Raw genomic sequence first — 26,016 nt, forward strand, 5'->3', positions numbered from 1 at the left:
TGTGACCATATATTCCTCCAAAAAGTAGTTTATAAGCAAGAGTGGTAAAATTTTGTATTTTGAGAGGGGTCGGAAAGAAAACGCTTACATCTTCAGCACTTCCTGGCCCAATCATCGTTTATGGTTAAGAAAAGACTGATCTGATTTGATTTTTTGCTGCAAAAATGTGCGTTTGCAAGCAAAGCTGCCCGACAGAGTGAAGAAAACAGAAGAGTTTTTCCAGGTTGGGTTTGAAGGGGCAAGTGGGACATTGAGGACCCTGTTCAGCTGGGCCTTTTTCACTTTATTAATTGCTTAATTGTAAAATTTATTTTTTCTTAGGGCCTGGGTAGTTCCTGCTGGCTGCTTGGCATGATGCTGCTTAGAAAGCAAGCACGGCTTAGCTCACTTTGTCTTTGTTCTGTCTGTGCTGTGTGTCCTGCGAAGCTGCGAAATACAGTTGCTCGCTCTTATGCTATTTCTCTGTCCTTCACACTCTTGTTTTGGGGGAGGGGGATGTTATATTTATCCCATTTACTTATGGACTTTGGAAATGCTATGTTGTGTAGTGGATCGATCCTTTCTTTATTTGAACACCAAATACTATCTCCTTCTGCAGCACTGGTATTCCGTCCTTCCTTATCTTTTTTTTGGTAACAGGATTTAAGAAGACTACTGCAGAACTGATATGGACGTGCCTCCAGGGGGAGATATTTAATTTCTTTTTTAAGGAACAGAAATTCTTTTTTGGATTTAAAACTGAATGCATTTCTATTCTTTACCAGAAGTAAATGCTTGCATGTAAAAAAAAAAAACTTTAATTGTTTAAGTAGTTTAGATGCTTTTAATAGTGTGTAACCTATCCATTAAAATATGTTGTGCAGCAAAAATATCAAACCAATACAAATTGTTTTATTGGCTCAAAAGTTAACATTTTGTTTCAAATCAAAGAAGTTTTTAAACTGTTTGATTTAGCGACTGCTATAATATCTCATATCATTTTATAGGCCTCACAATTTGCAGCTTGATTTTAATTTGTAAGGTTAAATAAATATTAAATGCATTTAATACATGGTTAGACTCCCCTTGAGTAAAAATTTGTATAAGCTATACTCTGTCTGTTTTAATGTGTTGCTGACTATACTCTTGTAGAATTTCAACTACAAAACAATAACTGGAGTGCGAATATCTAAATCCTCAAAAGATTAGACTTTTGTCCTACGACATGGATTATGGCTGTTTCAAAACAATGAGGAGCGACTTTTCAAATAGTCATAGTGTTAATATGTAAAGTATAGTTTGTTATCCATACAATGTTAAATGTTTGCTGATGACCTCATAGGTTACTCGAAATTGGAATTTTAGATTCTTTTTACCTCCTTAAATTACGTTATCCCAATATAAACTGAATTAAACACGTCCAGAAATTCTGTGTGCTTATGCACGTGTATGTGTGTGTATATATATATATATATATATATATATATATATATATATATATATATATATATATATTATACACACACACACACACACAGAGGTGCTGGTCATAAAATTAGAATATCATGACAAAGTTGATTTATTTCAGTAATTCCATTCAAAAAGTGAAACTTGTATATTAGATTAATTTATTACACACAGACTGATGTATTTCAAATGTTTATTTCTTTTAATGTTGATGATTATAACTAACAACTAATGAAAGTCCCAAATTCAGTATCTCGGAAAATTAGAATATTGTGAAAAGGTTCAATATTGAAGACACCTGGTGCCACACTCTAATCAGCTAATTAACTCAAAACACCTGCAAAAGCCTTTAAATGGTCTCTCAGTCTAGTTCTGTAGGCTACACAATCATGGGGAAGACTGCTGACTTGACAGTTGTCCAAAAGACGACCATTGACACCTTGCACAAGGAGGGCAAGACACAAATGGTCACTGCTAAAGAGGCTGGCTGTTCACAGAGCTCTGTATCCAAGCTCATTAATAGAGAGGCGAAGGGAAGGACAACATGTGGTAGAAAAAAGTGTACAAGCAATAGGGATAACCGCACCCTGGAGAGGATTGTGAAACAAAACCCATTCAAAAATGTGGGGGAGATTCACAAAGAGTGGACTGCAGCTGGGGTCAGTGCTTCAAGAACCACCACGCACAGACGTATGCAAGACGTGGGTTTCAGCTGTCGCATTCCTTGTGTCAAGCCACTCTTGAACAAGAGACAACGTCAGAAGCGTCTCGCCTTTGGACTGCTGCTGAGTGGTCCAAAGTTATGTTCTCTGATGAAAGTAAATTTTGCATTTCCTTTGGAAATCAAGGTCCCAGAGTCTGGAGGAAGAGAGGAGAGGCACAGAATCCACGTTGCGTGAGGTCCAGTGTAAAGTTTCCACTGTCAGTGATGGTTTGGGGTGCCATGTCATCTGCTGGTGTTGGTCCATTGTGTTTTCTGAGGTCCAAAGTCAACGCAGCCGTCTACCAGGAAGTTTTAGAGCACTTCATGCTTCCTGCTGCTAACGAACTTTATGGAAATGCAGATTTCATTTTCCAACAGGACCTGGCACCTGCACACAGTGCCAAAGCTACCAGTACCTGGTTAAGGACCATGGTATCCCTGTTCTTGATTGGCCAGCAAACTCGCCTGACCATAACCCCATAGAAAATCTATGGGGTATTGTGAAGAGGAAGATGCAATACGCCAGACCCAACAATTCAGAAGAGCTGAAGGCCACTATCAGAGCAACATGGGCTCTCATAACACCTGAGCAGTGCCACAGACTGATCGACTCCATGCCACGCCGCATTGCTGCAGTAATCCAGGCCAAAGGAGCCCCAACTAAATATTGAGTGCTGTACATGCTCATACTTTTCATGTTCATACCTTTCAGTTGGCCAACATTACTACAAATCCTTTTTTTGCATTGGTCTTAATTGATATTATAATTTTTCGAGATACTGAATTTGGGACTTTCATTAGTTGTCAGTTTATAGTCATCAACATTAAAAGAAATAAACATTTGAAATACATCAGTCTGTGTGTAATGAATGAATCTAATATATGAGTTTCACTTTTTGAATGGAATTACTGAAATAAATCAACTTTGTCATGATATTCTAATTTTATGACCAGCACCTGTATATACAGTGGGGCAAAAAAGTATTTAGTCTGCCACCAATTGTGCAAGTTCTCCCACTTAAAAAGATGAGAGAGGCCTGTAATTTTCATCATAGGTATACCTCAACTATGAGAGACAAAATGAGGAAAAAAAAATCCAGAAAATCACATTGTCTGATTTTTGAAGAATTTATTTGCAAATTATGGTGGGAAAAAAAGTATTTGGTCAATAACGAAAGTTCATCTCAATACTTTGTTATATACCCTTTATTGGCAATGACAGAGGTCAAACGTTTTCTGTAAGTCTTCACAAGGTTTTCACACACTGTGTTGCTGGTATTTTGGCCCATTCCTCCCTGCAGATCTCCTCTAGAGCAGTGATGTTTTGGGGCTGTCGCTGGGCAACACGGACTTTCAACTCCTTCCAAAGATTTTCTATGGGATTGAGATCTGGAGACTGGCTAGGCCACTCCAGGACCTTGAAATGCTTCTTACGAAGCCACTCCTTCGTTACCTGGCGGTGTGTTTAGGATCATTGTCATGCTGAAAGACCCAGCCACGTTTCATCTTCAATGCCTTGCTGATGGAAGGAGGTTTTCACTCAAAATCTGACGATACATGGCCCCATTCATTCTTTCCTTTACACTGATCAGTCGTCCTGGTCCCTTTGCAGAAAAACAGCCCCAAAGCATGATGTTTCCACCCCCCATGCTTTACAGTAGGTATGGTGTTCTTTGGATGCAACTCGGCATTCTTTCTCCTCCAAACATGACGAGTAGAGTTTTTACCAAAAAGTTCTATTTTGGTTTCATCTGACCATATGACTTTCTCCCAATCCTCTTCTAGATCATCCAAATGCTCTCTAGCAAACTTCAGACGGGCCTGCACATGTACTGGCTTAAGCAGGGGGACACGTCTGGCACTGCAGGATTTGAGTCCCTGGCGGCATAGTGTGTTACTGATGGTAGCCTTTGTTACTTTGGTCCCAGCTCTCTGCAGGTCATTCACTAGGTCCCCCCATGTGGTTCTGTGATTTTTGCTCACCGTTCTTATGATCATTTTGACCCCACGGGGTGAGATCTTGCGTGGAGCCCCAGATCGAGGGAGACTTATCAGTGGTCTTGTATGTCTTCCATTTTCTAATAATTGCTCCCACAGTTGATTTCTTCACACCAAGCTGCTTACCTATTGCAGATTCAGTCTTCCCAGCCTGGTACAACAACAACAACAGCAATATTTATTTATATAGCACATTTTCATACAAAAAGTAGCTCAAAGTGCTTTACATAATGAAGAAAAGACAAAATAAAGAATTAAAATAAGGCAACATTAGTTAACATAGAAAAGGAGTAAGGTCCGATGGCCAGGGTGGACAGAAAAAAAAAAAAAAAAAACTCTAGAAAGCTGGAGAAAAAAATTTGTTTCTGGTGTCCTTTGACAGTTTTTTGGTCTTGGCCATAGTGGAGTTTGGAGTGTGACTGAGGTTGTGGACAGGTGTGTTTTATATTGATAACGAGTTCAAACAGGTGCCATTAATACAGGTAACGAGTGGAGGACAGAGGAGCCTCTTACAGAAGTTGTTACAGGTCTGTGAGAGCCAGAAATCTTGCTTGTTTGTAGGTGACCAAATACTTATTTTCCACCATAATTTGCAAATAAATTCTTTAAAATCAGACAATGTGATTTTCTGGATGTTTTTTCTCATTTTGTCTCTCATAGTTGAGGTATACCTATGATGAAAATTACAGGCCTCTCTCATCATTGTAAGTGGGAGAACTTGCACAATTGGTGGCTGACTAAATACTTTTTTGCCCCACTGTGTATATGTGTTTATATATGTATGTGTATATATATATATATATATATATATATATATATATATATATATATATATAGAATATAATATAAAGGTTTGAAGCAGACAATACGTGATTTTCTCACAGAGACACTTTCGCGTCTTGCGAGATGAGTCTTTGTGCCAAGATATTTAACCATACCCGGGGCTGGAAATAAAAGACAAAGAGTAGATGATAAAGTAGAATGTTGTAAAGAATTCTAAAACGTTGGCACGATACACATGCAGAGCAGGTCAGAGATAATGGAAGTATGAACCTTCGGAAGTCTCAAAAAAAGGATAGTAAAGATTGCATTAGTGCAAGCAAACGGAAATTATTGCTCGGTGAAATAACGGAACAGCGAAAAGAGATTGAATACATTATTCAGATTTAAACTCAGAGACTTGTAAATCGTCTAATTCGTGTTGCCATCAGGGAAAAAAAAAAGTAGTGTTTCTTCCCAGTGAAGAGGCATACCCGCGAGAATTAAAAGGTTTTTGTTGTTTGGTGAAAAGTGAAATCCTGCGAGTGAAATCATTTCTCATTTGTGTGAATGTTATTGTCAGACACATTTCTTGTAGAGAGAAAGAAACGATATTCACTCACAGATAGTTATACATTGCGTTTTCATGATGTAATTACAAACACGGAATCAAAATTCAATGCTATATTGATTAAAACGTAAAAGCAAAAAGGGATCAAATATATGGACATGGGTGATATGACAGAGGTGCACCGCGTGTTTGTAGAGCGAAGCGAGTCTCTGTAATAGAAATACAGAGACTGCCTGAGACCAGAAAAATCGTAACAGACTGTCACTTTCTTTTGGTCTAACAAAAAAGAGAGCCTATTGAAGGGATCCTGAGACTCTGCAAAAGTATAGGCACAGCATTAAATATTTTTTTGCATCACTGAAATTTACATTTCATTAAAACAAAATTTGTTAAACATGATGTTGTATAAACATTTGTTGTGGCCAAACAAAAGTTTTCATTATTCTAACAATTTCGTTATTTTGGTATTCACTATAATAGGATTTGATGTGTGTGTGTGTGTGTGTGTGTATGCCTGTATTTACTGCTTTAATGTAGCTTTTAAATCTTTATGTTGCCTCAAAAGATTCTTGGAAAGTAAAAATGACACATTATGCAATGCCATCTACACATTGAAATAAGAAAATTGCAAGTTAAGTTCAAAGACAAAAAATTAAGTTTCAGTTTACTTAATTTTAAAACCCCTGAAAGTTTCAAGGGCTTCTAGATCCATAACCAGTGGTTCAGTTTTTACTTTTATTATTATTACATATAGAAGGTATTATAACAGTGTCAAAATTTCAACCACAGGTTGTGGTATTGAACATATTAGCATCCACGAAGATGATTTGACCATGCTTAGTATAATGTCTGTCCGTGTCTTTGTTTGTATGTCCGGATGGAAGTTTGTGGACACATTATCCCAAACATTATTTATTCAGTCTAAGTTTTTAGCATTGTAAAATGCTGAAGGGTCATTGATTTTGATCAAATTAAGTTTTGCTGTATATACAATATATACTGTATATTAGGTATATAACATGCTATATAATAAGTAATAATAAATATTAAGATGGGGTCAAAGTTTTGGCTTAAACTTTTTTTAGCAGATTTACAGGGTTTTGCTACATCCACAGTTGGTTCCTGAGGATGTTTTTATTTAGTACAGTTGTATTAAACAGCACTTTCAAATGTATGCTGCCTGTTTTGAATTATTTGTGTCTCCTTCAGCCGCTATATAGTCAAAACACAATAAATAGTTATGCATATAGATCTTTATTTTTAAGAGTCTCTAAAGGTTATGACCCGAGACCACATTGCTTTATGCTTTCTTGTATACATAGTATAGAAAAAGAAAAGGAATTGTGAAAAAATTCAACCTCGAGATTTTGATGAATCCTGGCGTTTATAGACCTTCCTGGGAGGGTCACAGTAGGAGTGTTATCGTCGCGATCCCTGTCAGATTTTATCTGAATCTGCAATCCAACTACACACCATAACCAAATAAAGTTACTATGCCTAACAGCAGAGTGCACCAAGGTCACCTGAATGGAACCTTTCCATGGCCAGTGCTGACTATCATCTATGCCAGTGTCAAGGGACTCACAGGAGCCAAACAAGATATACTGGCAAAAATCTGCTCAAACTACAACTGTCATGTTCTCTGTCTGCAAGAGACTCACTGAGGCTCAAACAACAACCACCCAAGGATCCCTGGTGTGAAGCTAATGCTAGAGCGCCAGCATGAGAAATACAGCAGTACATCATCAAGACTGCCAACATCAGCAGTTACACAGAACATACCATGGGGATGTATAACCAGCTATGTACCGGGACTCTCCAGTGAGATGGTAGATGAGTATCAAAAGTATCAACAGCTGTTCCAAGCCAATCCTTTATCGGATAGTACCATTGTAGCTGGAATGGAATTACCACTAAAGATATAGGAAGCAAGGCAGAAATCATGGCGAAACATGTTTGAAAGCGTAGGCATGACCTACAGCAGTAGGAAAGCCTGGCTCACCATCAAAAAGCTGAGCAACGATCCCAAAATGACAGAACAACACCACAATGTCCCAGCACACCAGATTGCAAGCCAACTACTCCTAAATGGTAAAGCCACCAACAAAACAACTGCTTCAACACTGCTTTCACCATGGAAGAACTGAACACCTGAATTAAGCACCTGAAAAATGGTAAAGCAGCTGGAATGAACGATACACTCAGAACAAATAAAACACTTTGAACTAAGGACAAGAGAGTGGATACTAGATCTGTTCAAGAAATGCTCTGTTTCATGCAACATCCCAAAGCTTTGGCGGCAGGCAAGCGTCATTGCCTTGCTAAAACAAGGCAAAGATGCCTCGGACCCCAAAAATTTTAGATCAGTATCACTCCTCTGCCACCTCTACAAACTCTATGATCGCCTCATCCTCAACCACCTTTTTCCTCTGATTGAAGAGGAACTAATGCCAGAGCAAGCTGGCTTCCATCCAGGTAAGTCCTACACGGGCCAGATACTCAACCTTACCCGGCACATAGAAGAAGGTGTCAAATGTGGTTTTTTACCAAATGTATCACATTTATATAAAAAAAAAAAAAAAAATCAAAAAGAAGGACCCCAGTTTATCATTTGGAAATTTTTGTTCATCCATGAAGTATGCCGCTTTAGCAGTCCTGCTTGGTGCTTGTACTGTACGTCTCTGCAATTAGGCATTTCTGCTGATGCAATACATGTCATATTAATAGTGATGTGCTTTCTGTTTTGAAATTTTTTTTATTTTGGTATTAACAAATGGAACAACTCATTCCATTGCCAGTGTAGATAAGCCAAATAGCCAAAATGGTGTAAAGTTTGCTTTGATTTTTACTTGGTGCAACTGTTGTTAGCAGAATTTCCAGTGTATAGTTTCCTCCTACATCCCACAGTCACAACCCTGAAATTCATATGACAGTTAGAAAATAAATGGATATCTGTAGGTGTGCACATCACAATCTGAGATTGAATGCAATTCAACTGGGTCTGTGTATGGCATTGTATTAAGAAGCATCATCATTTCATCTCCTTTTTGAAATCCAGGACACAACAACCACAACTCACTTGTAACTGGTAATGTCACTATTTCTGAACCTACTCCGTAATGGGATTTATATATATATATATATGTGTGTGTGTGTGTGAGAGATTGTGTTTTAACTAATGGCATTCCAAAAATTGCATACTGGAATTCCCCTGCCACAAACTCAAAGCATTTGCAGACATGACTTCTGCTGTGTTTCTCTTTGACATTTGTTAATATGATGCTGTAGCATCAGCCCTGTGAGCTATTTTCATATGAGGTTTTTACTCTAGTTTTTCTGATGTGTGGTTGGATTTTTTCAAAGCAATTCATACACTTACAGTAATGCCCGAGTGTAATAACGAGACTCTCTCTTATTACTAACGATACTGTTTTAAAAAGAAAAGCTAGTACCTTTACATCTTCAGAATTATGGTATCGACTTGGTAATGAAGTATTGCCCTTTAGACATCAATAACACACACACACACATATATATATATATATATATATATATATACATACACACACAGTGTACAGTGCCACAACTAATGAAACCATTCATAACATTGTCCAAAAATGCTCATCAAAGTCTGCTTAAGCGGAGTTGGAGTTTTATTACTGCTCACAATGTTGTGTTGAGCTAAATCTACCTTGTAACAGGAAACCAAAGCATCTTCTATCTTATGATTTTGCTCATCTTTTATTTGCTTACCTCAGGTGCTAAATATTGAAGTGTAAGGGATTTACCATCCATAAGTGAACAATATGTTATTCCATTTTAGTGTAGTGTAGCTCATCTGTAAAATAAATAAAGATTATTAATTAAGCAAAAACAAGGCTCACAATATGATAAATTAACCAGTTACATTTTTAACTAATGTCATTGTAGCTGCCTGCCAGACAGAAAGCAAAAGAAGTCAAAAGTTTTCTGTTTGTTTTCTTTAATACAAAGCTTATTTTCCACATTGCCAACCTAATACTGTAACAATTATTAGATCAGATGTTTTATTTAAATGAAGGTTAATCCTATAGTAGTCAGCTACCGTTTTGATACAAAATCATCCCTTTCAGACACAGAAAATCATCACAGAATTCAAATGAGGGAAACTTGTGGAGTCTTTTTTTATTGTACCTGATTTATTACTTGATAACGTTTTATAACTCAAGGGGAATCAAACAGAACATTTAATATACTCTGAAGGTAGAAAAGTGTTAACGGTGATTATTGAAAATCTTACTTGGCCATAATCTGTATAAAAATGAACAGATTTGTCAAGGAGAAACCTGAAAATTTTAAAAGAAGAAACTGACACCAGTTTCCAGATGAGAATCTCAAAATAGATTTAAACCTTGAGATTGGCTTTTAGCAATAACTCAGGAACTGTTGACTTAGTATATTGATGATTATGTAGTGCCATCCTGCCAGTGATTTACTTTCTACATTTCTGTTGTGTTTTAATTACAAAACTTTAGGTATTCATTATAAACTATCTGTTAGCTGCCTACAATTTTATTTATTATGCTATTAATAATAATAAATTGTAAAGGTAATAAGACATTTGAAAAAAGTTACTAACATTTAAAGTTTTATATCATCTTAAAAGGACATATGTTTCATATCATAGACTGTTTGTACTTGCTTATAATGGATACCTAAAAGTTTTAATGTATTTATTGTTATTATTTTCTCACTCTGCTAACCATATTTTTAAAAAAGCACTCTGGAAGTAAAGGAAACAAATACTTGTTTTTCAAAAAGTGGGAGAACCTTCATTCTTTCATTGAAATTGTGGGCAATTGGCATTATTCAAGTTGAATGAATTAATCCCCTCCTTGATGCTGTCCATACCAGTGTGTCAGACCATTATTGAATTGTGCTATTTTTCATTGGTTTAAACTCTCAAACTTCTCCTTGTCACGGTTTACAGCAGGCCTGGCCAGCAGGGACCCAACAGATACTCCTACCATCAACTTGGCAGCAATTGCCAGGTGTGGCTCTACACAGCTCTGTCCAGCAGGCCGCAGCAGTGATTCCCGATTCCTCTCTAGGGGCAGTTCTTTCTGAATCCATCAGCTCTGGGCAGCAGGTGGCAGACTGGAGGTAAGGATTTTAGTTGCATGATCCTTTCTTGCTTCTCAAGTTATATTTATTAACACTTTTTTTTGTAATCTTAACCGCCTGTACTATTAATTAATTCTGCCAAATATGCATTTTGAATGCCCCAGAAGTTAAGGCAAAATGCTCTTCTGTGTACATTTGTGGAAGAAATTAGCCAACAAATTATTTACCAGATGTATGAATAATGTACTGTTTTGTCTATAACAGACAAGGTTAAAATTTGAAAATGGTATGAAGTGGAATATTTCTAAAGACCTAGACTTGGTTCTCATGTTTGTACATTCTTCTGTTTTTTTTCCTTAGAAATGCCAATTTACATTAATTCTTTGAGTTTAATGGTTTCAGTATATTGAAGATGCTGATTCATTTCTTTTGTTTAAACATTTCTTGTCTTCATTGTAGGAGTTCCCATGGTAGCCAGTATCCTGGGGTTATGCAGCAGCCATCACTGTTGACAAGCCATGTGACACTAGCTGCAGCAGCGCAGCCTCTCAATGTGAGTGTTGCACATGTGGTGAGGCCTCCACAGGGCAGCATTACTGGAAAGAGGACCAAAGCCCGTCAAGCAGAGGATCGTGGCAGGTAATAATGAACCAAATGGAATGCTGAGTGCAGAGCAAAATATCTAACTTCCATACAACCTTGCACACTGATTATCATTTGTTTGATTATGCATAACAAATCTCATTATAGCGTGACTGAAAGTAGCGATCAAGAAAAATCATTCTCATTCTTTTGATCTCAGAATTCTAAATTCTTTGTTCCAGCTGATGAATGGGATCATCCGGGTTAATTCAGAGCTTTTCTGGATTTCTCTGAAACAGGAGTTTTTAAATCATTTAAGAAGCCTTTTCTTGGGTTCAGAGTGATATTACTTTTCAGCCCTAACTCCGTCTGTGTTTTCTCAAGTAATTCCTTAACTCTAATCCTAATTTGGCTCATGCTTTGCACCTAATGCTAACACTGATTCAGTGGCTTCTGTATGATGTCACAGACATATTGCACCTTGTAAAAAGAGAATCTTTTGGTGTTTACTAAAATTCAGTTTATAAAACTTCATAAGCTATAACTGTTTTCAGCAAAAATTATCACTGATCTATATTACATTGTAACAGTTAATTCTAAGAATGCAACATGCAGAAGCTTGTGGCTGGCAGTTTACTGTTTAAGTGTTGTCATTTTCAAAGCCCTAATAAAGCAGTTAACAATATCTTAGCATTCTGTACTGAAGTTATATTTATTGACCAGGTGATGTTGAAGAAGTCTAAATGGCGTGGATTTATCTTGTATTCACTCATAAACGTTGGACTGTGCTTATGATGTTGTCTTTATGATTTCTCAGTTTTCCTTGATTGGTAGACTGTTTGCTTTATCATGTGCATCTCCATGTGGTCAAAATGTGACTTCCCCTGCAGCACATAGCTAATATGTGATAAAGCTCTCTTCCACATTACTGATGTCTGGAGCTAAGGTTCACTTCTGAAACTGAATCTTTACTTCATTCTCTTTTTTTGGTTGCTTTGTTTCCATAAAACTTAAGGATACTTATACTATAATAAATACTAATGGTATTTTAGGGGCATTCTTATTTTAAAGGAACTCCATGTCTTTATCTGGTTAATTCACAATCAAAACAGTCAAAGCCTATAGCTTATCATTGACTGAGCATGTTGGTCAGGGTTGGCAATTGATCATTTAGTGTCTGTTCTTTTGGAATAAAAAATGTTGTTTAGGCCCGCTTACATTTCCTGTTCCATTTTTGTCAAAGAAATAGCAATTTAAGCGTCATCTTGTTCAAATGAAAGAGTAATATGTAATAAGTAAAAGTGATAGAGCATTGGCCTGCAGATTATAACTGTATTAGGTACACACTGGAGCCGGAAGTCACGTCATCAGAGGTGCTGGAACCTGGTGAGATTTCCCGGGAATGGTCTGCAAGAAACAGACAGTCAGCACACTCTACCACCCCCTCGTCTGGTGTAGTATTACAGTTCCCCAGGCCCTTTAGCTGTCTCCTAAACCCACGTGTGTGACTATATATATATATACAGTGGAACCTCGGTTCACAACCATAATTCGTTCCAAACCTCTGGTAGTAAACCGAATTGGTCGTGAACCGAAGCAATTTCCCCCATAGGATTGTATGTAAATACAATTAATCCGTTCCACACCGTTCAAACTGTATGTAAATATATTTTTTAAAATATTTTTAAGCACAAATATAGTTAATTACACCATAGAATGCACAGTGTAATAGTAAACTAATGTAAAAACATTGAATAACACTGACAAACACCCAGGCTCCCTGCTCAGCAGCACGTACAGGCTCGCTCTCAGCTGCACACGCTCTCTCTCTCTCATCAGCACACGAGCCTGCTTGCTCTCTCTCTCTCATCAGCACACGAGCCTGCCTGCTCTCTCTCTCTGTCTTACATTGCAGCAGTTCACGTCTGACCGAGAACAATGCAACACGTGCGGAAATCATCAGCGCGCACAAACCGAAAGGGAAACTGGCTTGTTCGTATACCGAGTGTGTGGTCGTGAACCGAGGCAAAAGTTTGGCGAACTTTTTGGTCGTAAACCGAGTTGTACGTGTACCGAGGCGTTCGTGAACTGAGGTTCCACTGTGTGTGTGTGTGTATATATATATATATATATATATATATATATTCATTCATTCATACATACGTATACTGTGCCCCCTACTTGCTTTGCCAACCCCCACCCCCGGGGGCACGCTTCACACTAGCCACTTTGTGTTTCTGCCGCACACTAAAGACGGATCAGCTGCTGGCTTGCTGCTAGCTGCTACCGAGCTGCATGATCTGCATGTCGTGCTGCGCATCGAGCATTTTAAAAATGTTTACAGCAGCTGTCTTTTTGTCTCACTACCTTGTCTCGTGGGACGTTAAAGTGTCTCCAAGAAATTGTTTGTAAGTAAGACGTGACGTTCAAGAAGGGACTTCAAAGTGTCTCTACATGATGATCACATCTCGACCCAAAATTTTTTTTAATATAATTATGTTTGCGTCTATACATATAACCTACGCTGCTTCTGTTTAAAATTTTTCTTGTACATTATTTTTTATACTAGCGACTTGGCGCGCACTACACTGCGCGTTGGATGACCACAGTTGAAGGACTCCCTGTTTAAACGCGGCTGCCAGTCGTGAACTGGGTTCTTCATCACACCACATTTGATTTTTGCATGGGAAACAAAATTTCAAAACAAAACCCATGATTCACGAAGTGTGGGACGCAGACTAATCAGAATCGTATACGTTGTGTAAATGATTGTAAGGAAGAGGAAGATCATACCGTTGAGGACGTCCTGTGCTTGTCGAGGGGGCATGTAGTGGTACTTCATTCTGAAGAGCAAAGCGATGTAGGTCATTTGAGTGGTCTTCATTAACTTCGTCAGTGACATGCAGCACTGTGTCATCGCATCCGTCACCTTCATTGCACATAGTAATGTCTGTGGAGTCACACAATCCCGTGGCATTCGAGTGGACAGAGTCGAGTAGTTCTTGGTAAACAACGTTCTGTGTGAAGTATTTATTAGTATCTTCTAGTAATTTCCCTTGACTTTTGCAAGGCAATATTTTGACTTTCACTTTTGGAAAACGTTTTCCTCTGGAGAAGGTGACATAGAGCTGGCCATGTGTGAAGACAGGCTCAGGTAGGAATATACCTACAAGATCTAGTGTTTGACCCTGCGCCTTATTTATTGTAATAGCGTATGCCAATCGGAGTGGGAATTGCTTTCTGTGCATGTCAAAAGGCAGGTCAGAGTCATCCATAGTATCGAGACCTATCCTGGGGATGAAGACGTGTTGACCACAGTGTTTACCAGTGATTATGTTTGCTTCAAGTAAGTGGTCATGCGTAATGTGTCCTCTCTCTCTGTTGGGGTTTGTCTATTACAGTTGTTTTGCAATTGTAAGGACCTCTCGTCGGGTGTCTCATTGGCACGCTTTTGCCTCTTTCTTTCGCGATCACGGCGTAATGTGTCCTCTCTCTCTGTAGGTGTTTGTCTATTACGGTTGTTTTGCAATCATAAGGACCTGTCGTCGGGTGTCTCATTGGCACGCTTTTGCCTCTTTCTTTCGCGATCACGGCGTAATCTGTCTTCTCTTTCTGTAGGGGTTTCAGTTGCCTTTCGTTGTGCGGCAGAGACGCGTCGTTGAGCTAATCTGTGTGAATGCTGAGTGTCCATTTCTTGCGAGCGACTGGCACGCCTTTGCCTCTTTGCTTCGTGATCACGCTGTAATGTGTCCTCTCTCACAGCAGCAGGTTCAGTTGCCTTTCGTTTCGGCATTGTTCCGTAAGGTCTCCTCCGTACAAGTGCACATGGGTATCTGAAGATGGAAAGGCATAGTGGGCCGGAAGGGAGAAAATAGAAAATCGCGGCTTGAAACACACAAATTGGTGACCAGGGGAACCATCCGACTCAGACGCAGGGCTCGAAATACTCACGTGCACAAAGGGGAAAGAATGGAGAGGGGTAAGCAGGAATTCTGAGAGGGGAAGGACTGGGGCTTTTCTACGGGGGCGGCTATACAGCCAAAAGGAACACGGACGCCGCACTGGGCTTTTATTATATAGATAGCTGTAGGATGTTTAAGTTGCTAAAAATATGACAGGTCATTACGGTACAACATTTAGCATATTCCTTAATTCCATTTGTGAAACACTTGTGTACCTCGACATTTGTTAAATATAGATGGGTACTGATCATGTCTTTTGTACACAAAGATCAGAAAGGTGCATGGGGGTGCAGACTTCTTTTTTTCTGGAGTGGCTTATTTATTTTATATGAGATATACTGTATTTAGATGATTAAAGGTTATAGCTGGATTATGGTGTGCCTGGTGCAAATTGAAGTGGAATATATTTTATGAATAGCTAATTTCTCTTCCTTTTCTGAGATTTTGTTTGAAAGATCTCTTTCCCGTTGTACCCTGAAATCAACAAGGGGTAAATTCCTTGAGAAATCTTTTATACATTCTGGAAATGCTGTTTGAATCTTCATTCACACCACCCAGTATTATCGCTGAGATGAAACTGTGGGAAGTGCAGAAAATTGAGTGAGTTCCTTTTAATAAAGTTTCTAATTTGTATTTAAAAAGTATGTAGCTGGAAGATAAAATTTTGTACTTAATTGTTAAAAGGATGCAAGTATATCTCTATTATATAAAAAAAAAAAAATCTTGAGACAAGATATTTTCAGAGAGATAATTTCACATCCTGCAAGACGAGACTTTGTGCCAAGAGATGAATTGAAAACCTAACAGGTCCAAGTGGGGGCGGAAATAAAAGACAAACAGTACAAGAAGAAAAGACAAAGAGTAGAAGACAAAGTAGAACGTAGTAAAGAGGTTCAAAAATATTGTGGCGCAATACACATGCAGAGCAGTTTAGAGATTATCATCTTCTTTTGGCTGCTCCCGTTAGGGGTTGCCACAGCGGATCATCTTCTTCCATATCTTTCTGTCCTCTGCATCTTGTTCTGTTATACCCATCACTTGCATGTCCTCTCTCACCACATCCATAAACCTTCTCTTAGGCCTACCTGTTTTTCTCTTGCCTGGCAGCTCTATCGTTACCATCCTTCTCCCAATATACCCAGCCTCTCTCCTCTGCACATATCCAAACCAATGCAATCTCGCCTCTCTGACTTTGTCTCCCAACCGTCCAACTTGAGCTGACCCTCTAATGTACTAATTACTAATCCAATCCATCCTTGTCACACCCAGTGCAAATCTTAGTATCTTTAACTCTGCTACTTCCAGCTCTGTCTCCTGCTTTCTGGTCAGTGCCATCGTCTCCAACCCATATAACATAGCTGGTCTCACTACCGTCCTGTAGACCTTCCCTTTCACTCTTGCTGATACCTGTCTGTCACAAATTACTCCTGACACTCTTCTCCACCCATTCCACCCTAACTGCACTCTTTTTCACCTCTCTTCCACAATCCCCATTACTCTGTACTGTTGATCCCAAGTATTTAAACTTATCCACCTTCGCCAACTCTACTCCCTGCATCCTCACCATTCCACTGACTTCCCTCTCATTTACACACATGTATTCTGTCTTGTTCCTACTGAGCTTCATTCCTCTCCTCTCTAGAGCATATCTCCACCTCTCCAGGGTCTCCTCAACCTGCTCCCTACTATTGCTACAGATCACAGTGTCATCGGCAAACATCATAGTCCACGGGGACTCCTGTCTAATCTCGTCTGTCAACCTGTCCATCACCATTGCAAATAAGAAAGGGCTCAGAGCCAATCCCTGATGTAATCCCACCTCCACCTTGAATGCATCCATCTCTTCTACCGCAGACCTCACCACTGTCACACTTCTCTCGTACATATCCTGTACAACTCTTACATACTTCTCTGCCACTCCTGACTTCCTCATACAATACCACAACTCCTCTCATGGCACCCTGTCATATGCTTTCTCCAAGTCCACAAAGACGCAATGCAACTCCTTCTGGCCTTCTCTATACTTCTCCATCAACATCCTCAGAGCAAACATTGCATCTGTGGTGCTCTTTGTTGGCATGAAACCATACTGCTACTCACTAATCATCACCTCACTTCTTAATCTAGCTTCCACTACTCTTTCCCATAACTTCATGCTGTGGGTCATCAATTTTATACCCCTCTAGTTACTGCAGTCCTGCATATCCCCCTTATTCTTAAATATCGGCACCAGTACATTTCTTCTCCACTCCTCAGGCATCCTTTCACTTTCCAAGATTCCATTAAACAATCAGGTTAAAAACTCCACTGCCATCTCTCCTAAACACCTCCATTCTTCCATAGGTATGTCATCTGGACCAACGGCCTTTCCGTTTTTCATCCTCTTCATAGCTCCTCCTTGCTAATCCGTTGCACTTCCTGATTCACTATCTCCACATCATCCAACCTCTTCTCTCTCTCTCTCTTGTTTTCTTCATTCATCAGCCTCTCAAAGTACTCTTTCCATCTACTCAACACACTCTACTTGCTTGTGAGTAAGTTTCCGTCTTTATCCTTCATCACCCTAACCTGCTGCACATCTTTCCCAGCTTGGTCCCTCTATCTAGCCAATTGGTACAGGTCCTTTTCTCCCTCCTTAGTGTCCAGGGGTAGATGTTTGGTGGATTCGGGGTGGGTTCGTAGGGGCTGTTTTATACGCAACTTATATTACATTTGAATTATTATTATGTTATAATATTGTAATAGAATTTATACAACTTACCATAATGCAGAATCAGTGGGAGCCCTGAGCTTGTTTTCCTGCAACGAGACGATCCCATCTGGGGACGATGGAAGACAGTGACACACGAAGTGTGTTGCTTATGTTCAGTCTACTCCGTAATCTCGTTTTGGTGGCTGTCACTGCAGAATACGCTGCCTCACAAAGATAGGATGTTGGAAATGGAAGCAGACTTTTCAGTGCTTTTGTGGCAACCTCAGGATATTCCGCCTTGACTTTAATCCAAAACATATGGAGATTTGAAGTTGTCTCAAACATACTTTTAAGGCCACCGTCATTTGCAACCTCAAGCAGTTGATCATCTTCAAGCACAGACAAAGTTGATTCCCCTGGCTTATTCACAAATTGGTCACGGATCCATTCCTTCCCAATTCGGGGGTCTTTTGTGGTTGGGAGTAATGGTCAAACTCTATTGAAAGCTGAGATAGGTGATCATACACCAGCTGGGAGAAAGAAGTCCCTGGCTTGGTATCTTTTACGACCTCTGCTAACGTTTGAAACATATCCAAAATCCCAGTGTTCACTCGTTGGCCCAATAAATCAAGTTTGGCTTTGAATGCAGCCACTTTATCTGCCAACTTGAACAACGGGTATCTTCTGCCTCTGCCCCCATGTGTTGCTGCTCCACCACTGCCTCAGATTTTCCTCCTCAGGCTCCTCCAGCCTGGCTGGATATTGATTCTGCAGAGTGGGTAAAGGTGGGGTGCCCAATAGGTGCCTGTATGCCTGTTCATATTGTAAGGTTTCTGAACTCTTTTGGGGACCCCCCACACACCCAACGGGAACGTCACGCTGAAGTGCGTCCTAAAGCGCGATTGCTGCGTCTGCGTAAGAATGTTTGTCCGTTGCCAGGGCAGGGCAACAGCAGCCTCACAGCACTGCAGTGAAGTGCCACAGAAGCGAATCCTAAAAGATCGGGGTTGCGCTATAAGTCCTGGTCTTACACCCCAAAACACGAGACTGAGTCTCAGTACTTTATCCAGCTTGAAACAGGAACAGCACGGTTATTTATTGTAGTGGGATCTGCCACTCTCCAATAAACAGACACAGCAGTCAAGCATTGTTGTGACTAGGTTAGTGGCCAAGTAATCATGTTCCCTGCAGTACAATGTTCCTTACGTCATCCATTAAGATCTTTTCTGTTTGCTTTGGCGGAGAGATGCAGCAGAGCTGTGAGCCTGCTGTTGCCCCAACAACAGATAAACAATCTTCCACAGGCGCGGTGATTGCACTTCAGGATGCTCTTTGGCGTGTTGTCCCGTTTATGGAGGTCCCAAGAGAGTTTGGAAACCTCACATTTTCTTGAATGAGTGCCACATTAATAGAAATGTTTCTTGAACATGCATCACAGAACCACATAAAAACTGTCTTCAAATGCAGCAGTAAGCATACATTTGCAACCTGAGATTTTTCTTCTTTTTTTGCATATAACAAAGACATATGTGTTACATTTGTCATTCCAACAGATTACACATCACAAACATTAACACTGTTATCGTTTTTTCATGATTGCCGTTTCTATAGGAGGGTGACAATATTCCAATGGATGTTTTTCAAATGTTGATGAACAATAAGCAAAAGGTATCACTGAAAACCACAGAAAACAAAAACAGCAAAAAAACAGAAGAAAGAAAATTTTTTTACAATGTTTCTGTTTGGGGATCGTAGTGCACAACTGAGCTGTGACCACAGAACTAACTGCTCTGTGGATGATTCATTCAAGCATTTCAAAGTCACTTCATTGTAATGAAAGTATCTGCTGAATGTACTTCGTAGTAACGAGGTTTCTATAGACTCGTGTCATATGGGGAAACTGTCGGGACCATAAAAATACTTTGTTGTAATACTCTCTCACCTCGGTCTCTCTCCTCACTCTGCGCAGCTGCAAAGTGAAACTGAAAAGTGTCCTCAGTGAACGGGGCAGCCATTTTGCTGTAGCACTTCACTGAGTGAGTCTTCATTGCCGAGGGGACCCCTGTTGTAGATCATCTAATTCGTGTTGCCATCAGGGAAAAGTAGTGTTTCTTCCCAATGAAGAGGCCTATCTGTGAAAATTAAAATATTTGTTGTTTGGTGAAAGGGAAATCCACATACGTGAGCGGCTGAGACACAAAATGGCTGGCGCATAGCGCAGGCCGGGGGGTTGGTGAACAAAGCCCCCTAGTTATCAATATAGAAATCTCAAAATGTTGCAATCATGGGTATCTTCAATAGACTGCATAGGTTATGGAAGGTTGAAATAGGTGATTATCAAGTATAGAGGTAACAGATTAGAGCTTCTCTTCTTCAAAATATGTGTCCTGCATCCATATTATTAATAAATGATGGACCACAGGATTATTCATAAATTGACAGTAGTTCATGTAGACTAGAGCAGTGATGGACCACAGGATTATTCATAAATTGACAGTAGTTCGTGTAGACTAGAGCAGAGTGTACAGAGAAGATTTATAACATGTTTTCAAGGTGGGTGTAAATGTGTGTACTACTTCCTGTTTTCAATATTTTATTTTACGAGCTGATAGTTAGGTAGTGCTCTGCAACCTTCTACTTTGGATCTCTGTAGTCTCCTTTTTGTTGTGTGGTTGTTTTGAATTCCATGTAAATTTTACAGTTGAGTCTAAGTTGTTGATGCATATAGGGTGCTTTGAAAAAATTGTATGAATTTTAATTCTCTCTACTGAAGTGAGTATCCTTCATTAACATCTTTGTTTCCATTGTACTACCAAAATTGTGCTTAAAGAGATCTTTAATTTTCCTTATGATTATTATCCATAATTATTTAAACAGTTCAGCAAAAGTTGCCTGGTCTTGTCTAGTGTGCCTGAGAATTCCCTGGAAACAGCTGGCTTGTGTTCAAGTTAAATTTGAAACCAGAGTTAAGAAATTCTCTAAGCAGGTTTAATACTAGTGGTAGGGATAATTGTGGATCAGAGAGGTAAAGCACCATATCATCAGCATAAAGAGAGATTTTCTGTTTAAGGGCCTTTTGATCCCCAGTCAGTAATCATTTTCATAAAGTAACTCATTATTATATAGCTAATATGACTTTGTATTAGCTGACAAGCTTTTGATACCTTTATTTTTCTAAGCTTTCACTAGTATAATAATAATCTGACTTGGCTGGTGACTGTAATTCTCTTCTGCTACAGTATGTTATTGCTTGTGGTTTAGGTTGCTAAACTTTAGTTTCAACTAACTGGGGTACAATCTGTTGTTGAACTGAGAAAAGAACAACCATGCACTCCAAAAACGGTAGTCAATAATTCTACAACCGCTATATGATATGATTAATAAGATTTGCATCAAATTCCTCAATATATGAAACTTACAATATCTGCATGATTCATTTTTGAAACAGTAATGTTAGGTTTGCATCATTTTTATTTTACTGGCATACTCTGTTATATTTAGGTACATTTTACTGTAAATTTATCTCCCATTTTTGATAAAATGATGCACAAAGACCCAGCCATATACACTCACATTGATTAAACTGGAGGAGGGAAAATGTGATTAATGTATTATCAATTTATATCTATCTCACAATCTGACAGTTATCAGTATACATTTACTCATTTATTTGGACTTTTTTGTAGTTTCAAATTGATTTATAAGTCATACAGGTGCAGTACAGTTACAGTATTTTGCTATTTCTATAGCCAAGATGTGTTACTATCTTAGACTCTTATATTAGTACAGTAGTGGATATTGAACTTCTGTTGTTCAGTCCAATTCCTTAACTACTAGCTCATGTCTAGTACACACAAAAAATGCATGTATATGCATACAGTAATGTCTGGTAAAGGGCAGTTAATCTGTATTGTGTAAATATTTAGAAGATCATTAAGAACTGATTTATACTATTTATTCAACACTGTTAACAGCAGTAACATTACCTATGCCCATAAATATTGTTTGTTTTTTGTTTTGTTTTGTTTTGTTTTTTTTTATTCCCATTAATTGATTGTCTCTTTTGAAACCATGGTTAATAAGGCTTGTTTGAATGATTACTTTCTGGGTCTTGGTAAAGGTATGGCCTTTTTATGTTCACAAACACTTCTTTGGAGCAGAGATGTTCATTTTTATTTTGGATCTGTCTTTTTCAGGACAATGCCATTATTGGAACCAGTCCCAACTCTGGTGCAGCATAGCCCTGTTTTTACAACACCCCCTTATAATGGCATGCTTTCTCAGCCAATTGTCATTCCAGACACACCCAGCCCAGCTGTTAGTGTTATCACTATTAGAAGTGATACAGAAGATGAGGATGAGAGCAAATACCACCCTTCAAGGTATTGGTCACCATAACTTGAACTTGAAAGAGCTTTTAATGACATGTATTACAAAAAAAGTTGTTGTCTGCTTTGAATATATAAAAAACAAAGAAAAGATGGCTGCTGTTTTCCTGGGATTTGCTTTTGCAGCTAAGGTCTATGCTAAGTTTGTCTTGTATTTGGAAAAGATTGTGAAGCAAATACTGAGACAAGACTATTCAAACGTTACATGAGAGAGATATTTGAAATCATTTTTTTTTTTTTGAGAAAAAATAATTAAAACCACTACCATTTTCTTAGTGTTAGCAAATCATAATGTATATCCTTGTTTGATGCAAAGCTGTGAAGCAACAATTTTATTAATTAGCAAATGTTTTTTTGTTCAGTCTCTTAAATAGTTTTGAAGACTAATTGGTCTTTATTGAATTGTTCCATTTTTTTACCTTCACAGCTCTGCAGTGAAACAGCGCACTAATGTCATCAGCTGTGTGACTGTCCAGGATTCACCTGATTCCGATTCTTCTAGTAGTCCCTTCCCATCAGAACATCTGCCAAATTTCTTTGAGGCATCTGCTCAAATTGCAAAACCCCGAACCATCATTGTGCCATCAATTAAAAGCCAGTTGGGTGATTCTGTGTCAGGTTGGTAAAATGCACCCCTGAAAATAGGGCTTTTATTTTTGGGAAACATAGCAAATGGCTTGATCTGTCATCTGCATTTCAAGTTAAGTTGGGTTTATTGTTATGTATACAAAGTACAATGAAATTTTACTTGTATGTCTCCTCAGAATAGATGAGGAAAATACAATAAACAAATAAGTAAAAAGGTATACCTGGCATTGAACATGTATCCAATAATATACAATGTATACAATATGTAAGTATTAGATATTTAAACACACTGTTATATTACAATATTTGAATTCATATAAATTAACTGTTCAGCACCCTAATCTACTGTTACAATATGGCTGAGGTCTTTAAATATCCTGTTTATATATTTCTAAGGCAGCAAATGTATATTTAATATAGTGCCATTAACAATCGGATACATCATTTGTATTTATTGGTGGAAAAAGCTTTTCCCTCTTTAGTTAGTATTAGGGATGAATTCAAGTGATTGGTGAATTGTTACTAATCAGTGATTTCTACTTCAAATTAAAACAACAAAAGTTGGAAAAAAATTTACACATTTGCTCATGCTCACGTTTCATTACCTAAAGCAAAAATAAATAGATAAAAACACCCCACAAACAGTGTTTGAATTCTGCAACTATGGGGCAACTGTGCAAAGTATTGTAGTATTTAGAAAAATAATGTTTTTGGAAAAGGAAATTTCAATTATTGAATGCATTTGTTTAGCAGCAGGCAGTTTAACATAATGCATGATGAAGGTAAGGATGCCAGATATGCAGTTTTCCAAAGAAAAATGTAATGAAAGCTATTTTAATAGCCAAAGCCCATCAAACTCTATAAACTAAATATTTTTGGATGCATATGCCAAAGAAGTTAACAATAATAATAATGTGCTTTTTTTTTTTTTTTATACACACAAGTGTTTATTTGTTCACTGATGTGTATTGCCTTTTGGCAAGTGGAAAACCAACAGTCAAACTCTTTATCTCAATATGCTTGACTGTTGTCACTCATTACATTCTAATTAATGAACCTCCTAAAACTTTCATTTGTTTTCTTCCTGTTCCCATAGGACTGATGACCACTGACAACATGCAGTTTATGTATTTGTGTCTGTCTTTCAGGGGTTAAGGTTTGGAAAAACCTTATTATGTTTAAAGTATACTCCTCCTTTTTTTGTTTATATGAACTCCCTCTTCCAATTCAGGGTAGCTCAGGCTGGAGCCTGTCCTGGTATCAGTGAGTACACTGTAGGAGCACACCTTTTAAACAAACACGTTACATCACATGATGCACCCATCCTAATAATTTAAGGTTGCTTAACAACCTAACCTGCATGTCTTTCAGATACAAGAGGAAAGTGGAGCACTCAAAGAAAACCCATTCAAACACTGAAAGACTATCTTGTCTATTTTACTCTACAAAAAGAATAACCAGGCCAGGATTGAAACCTATTGTACTATAAATTGTGAGGCAACAAGACAAGCCAGTTGGTTGCCCTTCTTTACTGATGTTTTTGTTTTTATTTTAGGGTACCTTTCTAATGTCTATAAAGGGAAGAATACCTCAAGCAGTAACATTCAGCATAGTGGTAATTCTGGAGTGGGAAACAATTACAGGCACCAGCGCACAGCACCCAGTGGGATGCAGCCATTGAACCTCAGTCAGGTATTTTAGAATCTCTATCATGTTTTACAAAGTAGTATCATTGTTAGAAAAGTTATACAAGTATGTATGAATGTTTGTGTCCTAAGCAAAAGTTTGGTCTACAGCTACAGGAGGTAGGATTAGTCAGTGTTTTCCTGACAGAAAGAGTACACATTTCCTTAAACCAACCGTTTTTAACTTGGCTGGACAAGATACCAATTAGTCCTTCATTTTTTTTATTATATCTTTCAATATGCAGTGAAAGACAGTGCAGTGCTTCACAGTTTGTATAGGAGTAAGATATAAATAAACACAAGATGACAAGATACAGTCTAGGAGAATTTAAATATAAATCCTAAAGAAATTCAGACAATAGTCAAGAGTATACAATGAAAGTTACAATGAGCTAAATATACTGAATAGAATTGAATATATAATGAATAGATTTAACTAAGAATCAGTGGACAGCAGAGTCATACTCGGAGTACAAGATAAAATGTTGAACTCTGAAATAAGTAGGCCCAGGAAGCAGACCAATAGTGAGTGAAGAGTAATAGTTATTAGTTAAATTTTGACTAATCATTTTGCAAGTGGAGACTTGAAGAGAAATTCTACAGTGTAGGAGAGATAGAAGTTGCTTGAGGTCTTTATACAGTAAGAGCAAGAAGACCAGCATCAGAATGTTGTAGGTGTGCTGTGGGCTTTTACAGGAAAAATATATTTGGTTTTCTGTATGGTTCAAAACTCTGAAGATTTTTATGTGACTGTCAGAAAGATAGTATCCCCCATATTCTCCACAAGATAAAGGTCGGTGCCATATTTATGAATTTTGTAAATATTCAGTGTTTTTGGTTGAAAATGCCAAATTTGAAAAAGCCATTGAAGTTGGCCTTTATGTTGTTTTCTTTTTTTTGCTCATGGGGAAAAAGAAAAAAGCTACAGTGCCATCCCTAGCTAGGAAAGTGGCTTAGCTATGATGCTAATTCAAAAACATGAATGAAAGGCAATTATATAACTAGCAAAGAGAAGCTACTGACATAATCGCAAGCTCCATCTGTTTTGTTTGACAAATCAATTTTTTTTTTGACAAATCGGTTTCCCTGTCAAGAGTAACACTATGGCTAGCTACTAGTGCTCACACACATTATGCAGATGTGTTATGAAAATCAGAGTGGTCTTCCACAGAATTTCAGCTTCTTGGCTGCACAGCTTTACTTGGCCAGCAATACAGGAGCTCCTTGCTATATTCATAGCTCTTCACAAATGGAGTCTGGCTGGGATTTTGCCAAACCACACAAGTTTGTACATCTAGACTAGAAAAACATGTCCAAGTTGCTCTAACTTAAAATTCCGTAGAGCATCCCATATTTAGCAAGAGACGCAATCTCTGTGTGCTCGTGCGCAGGGCTCAAGATTGGCCACTAGCATGGAATAATTAACACTTTCAGTTTCAAGTCTGGATTTTTCCAGAAAAGTTTGCTTTGTGTGAAACATGTCAAATTTGTTTTTTATTATTCCCTTTGTGCAACACATAAAAACAAGGAATGTCTGAA

General features: G+C 38.3%; 1 protein-coding gene across 1 annotated transcript in view; it reads left to right on the forward strand.

Moving 5' to 3' along the window:
* The window catches only part of LOC114648826 (homeodomain-interacting protein kinase 1-like), an 81,269-nt gene that overhangs the window by 49,131 nt on the left and 6,122 nt on the right, over nt 1–26,016 (forward strand). Inside the window, 5 exon segments of the mRNA XM_028798094.2 lie at nt 10,447–10,619; nt 11,040–11,219; nt 22,013–22,198; nt 22,632–22,822; nt 24,348–24,484. Coding sequence (XP_028653927.2) covers nt 10,447–10,619; nt 11,040–11,219; nt 22,013–22,198; nt 22,632–22,822; nt 24,348–24,484 — 867 coding nt within the window.

Source organism: Erpetoichthys calabaricus, chromosome 3, assembly GCF_900747795.2.
Source record: "Erpetoichthys calabaricus chromosome 3, fErpCal1.3, whole genome shotgun sequence".
In the NCBI taxonomy this organism is placed as follows: domain Eukaryota; kingdom Metazoa; phylum Chordata; class Cladistia; order Polypteriformes; family Polypteridae; genus Erpetoichthys; species Erpetoichthys calabaricus.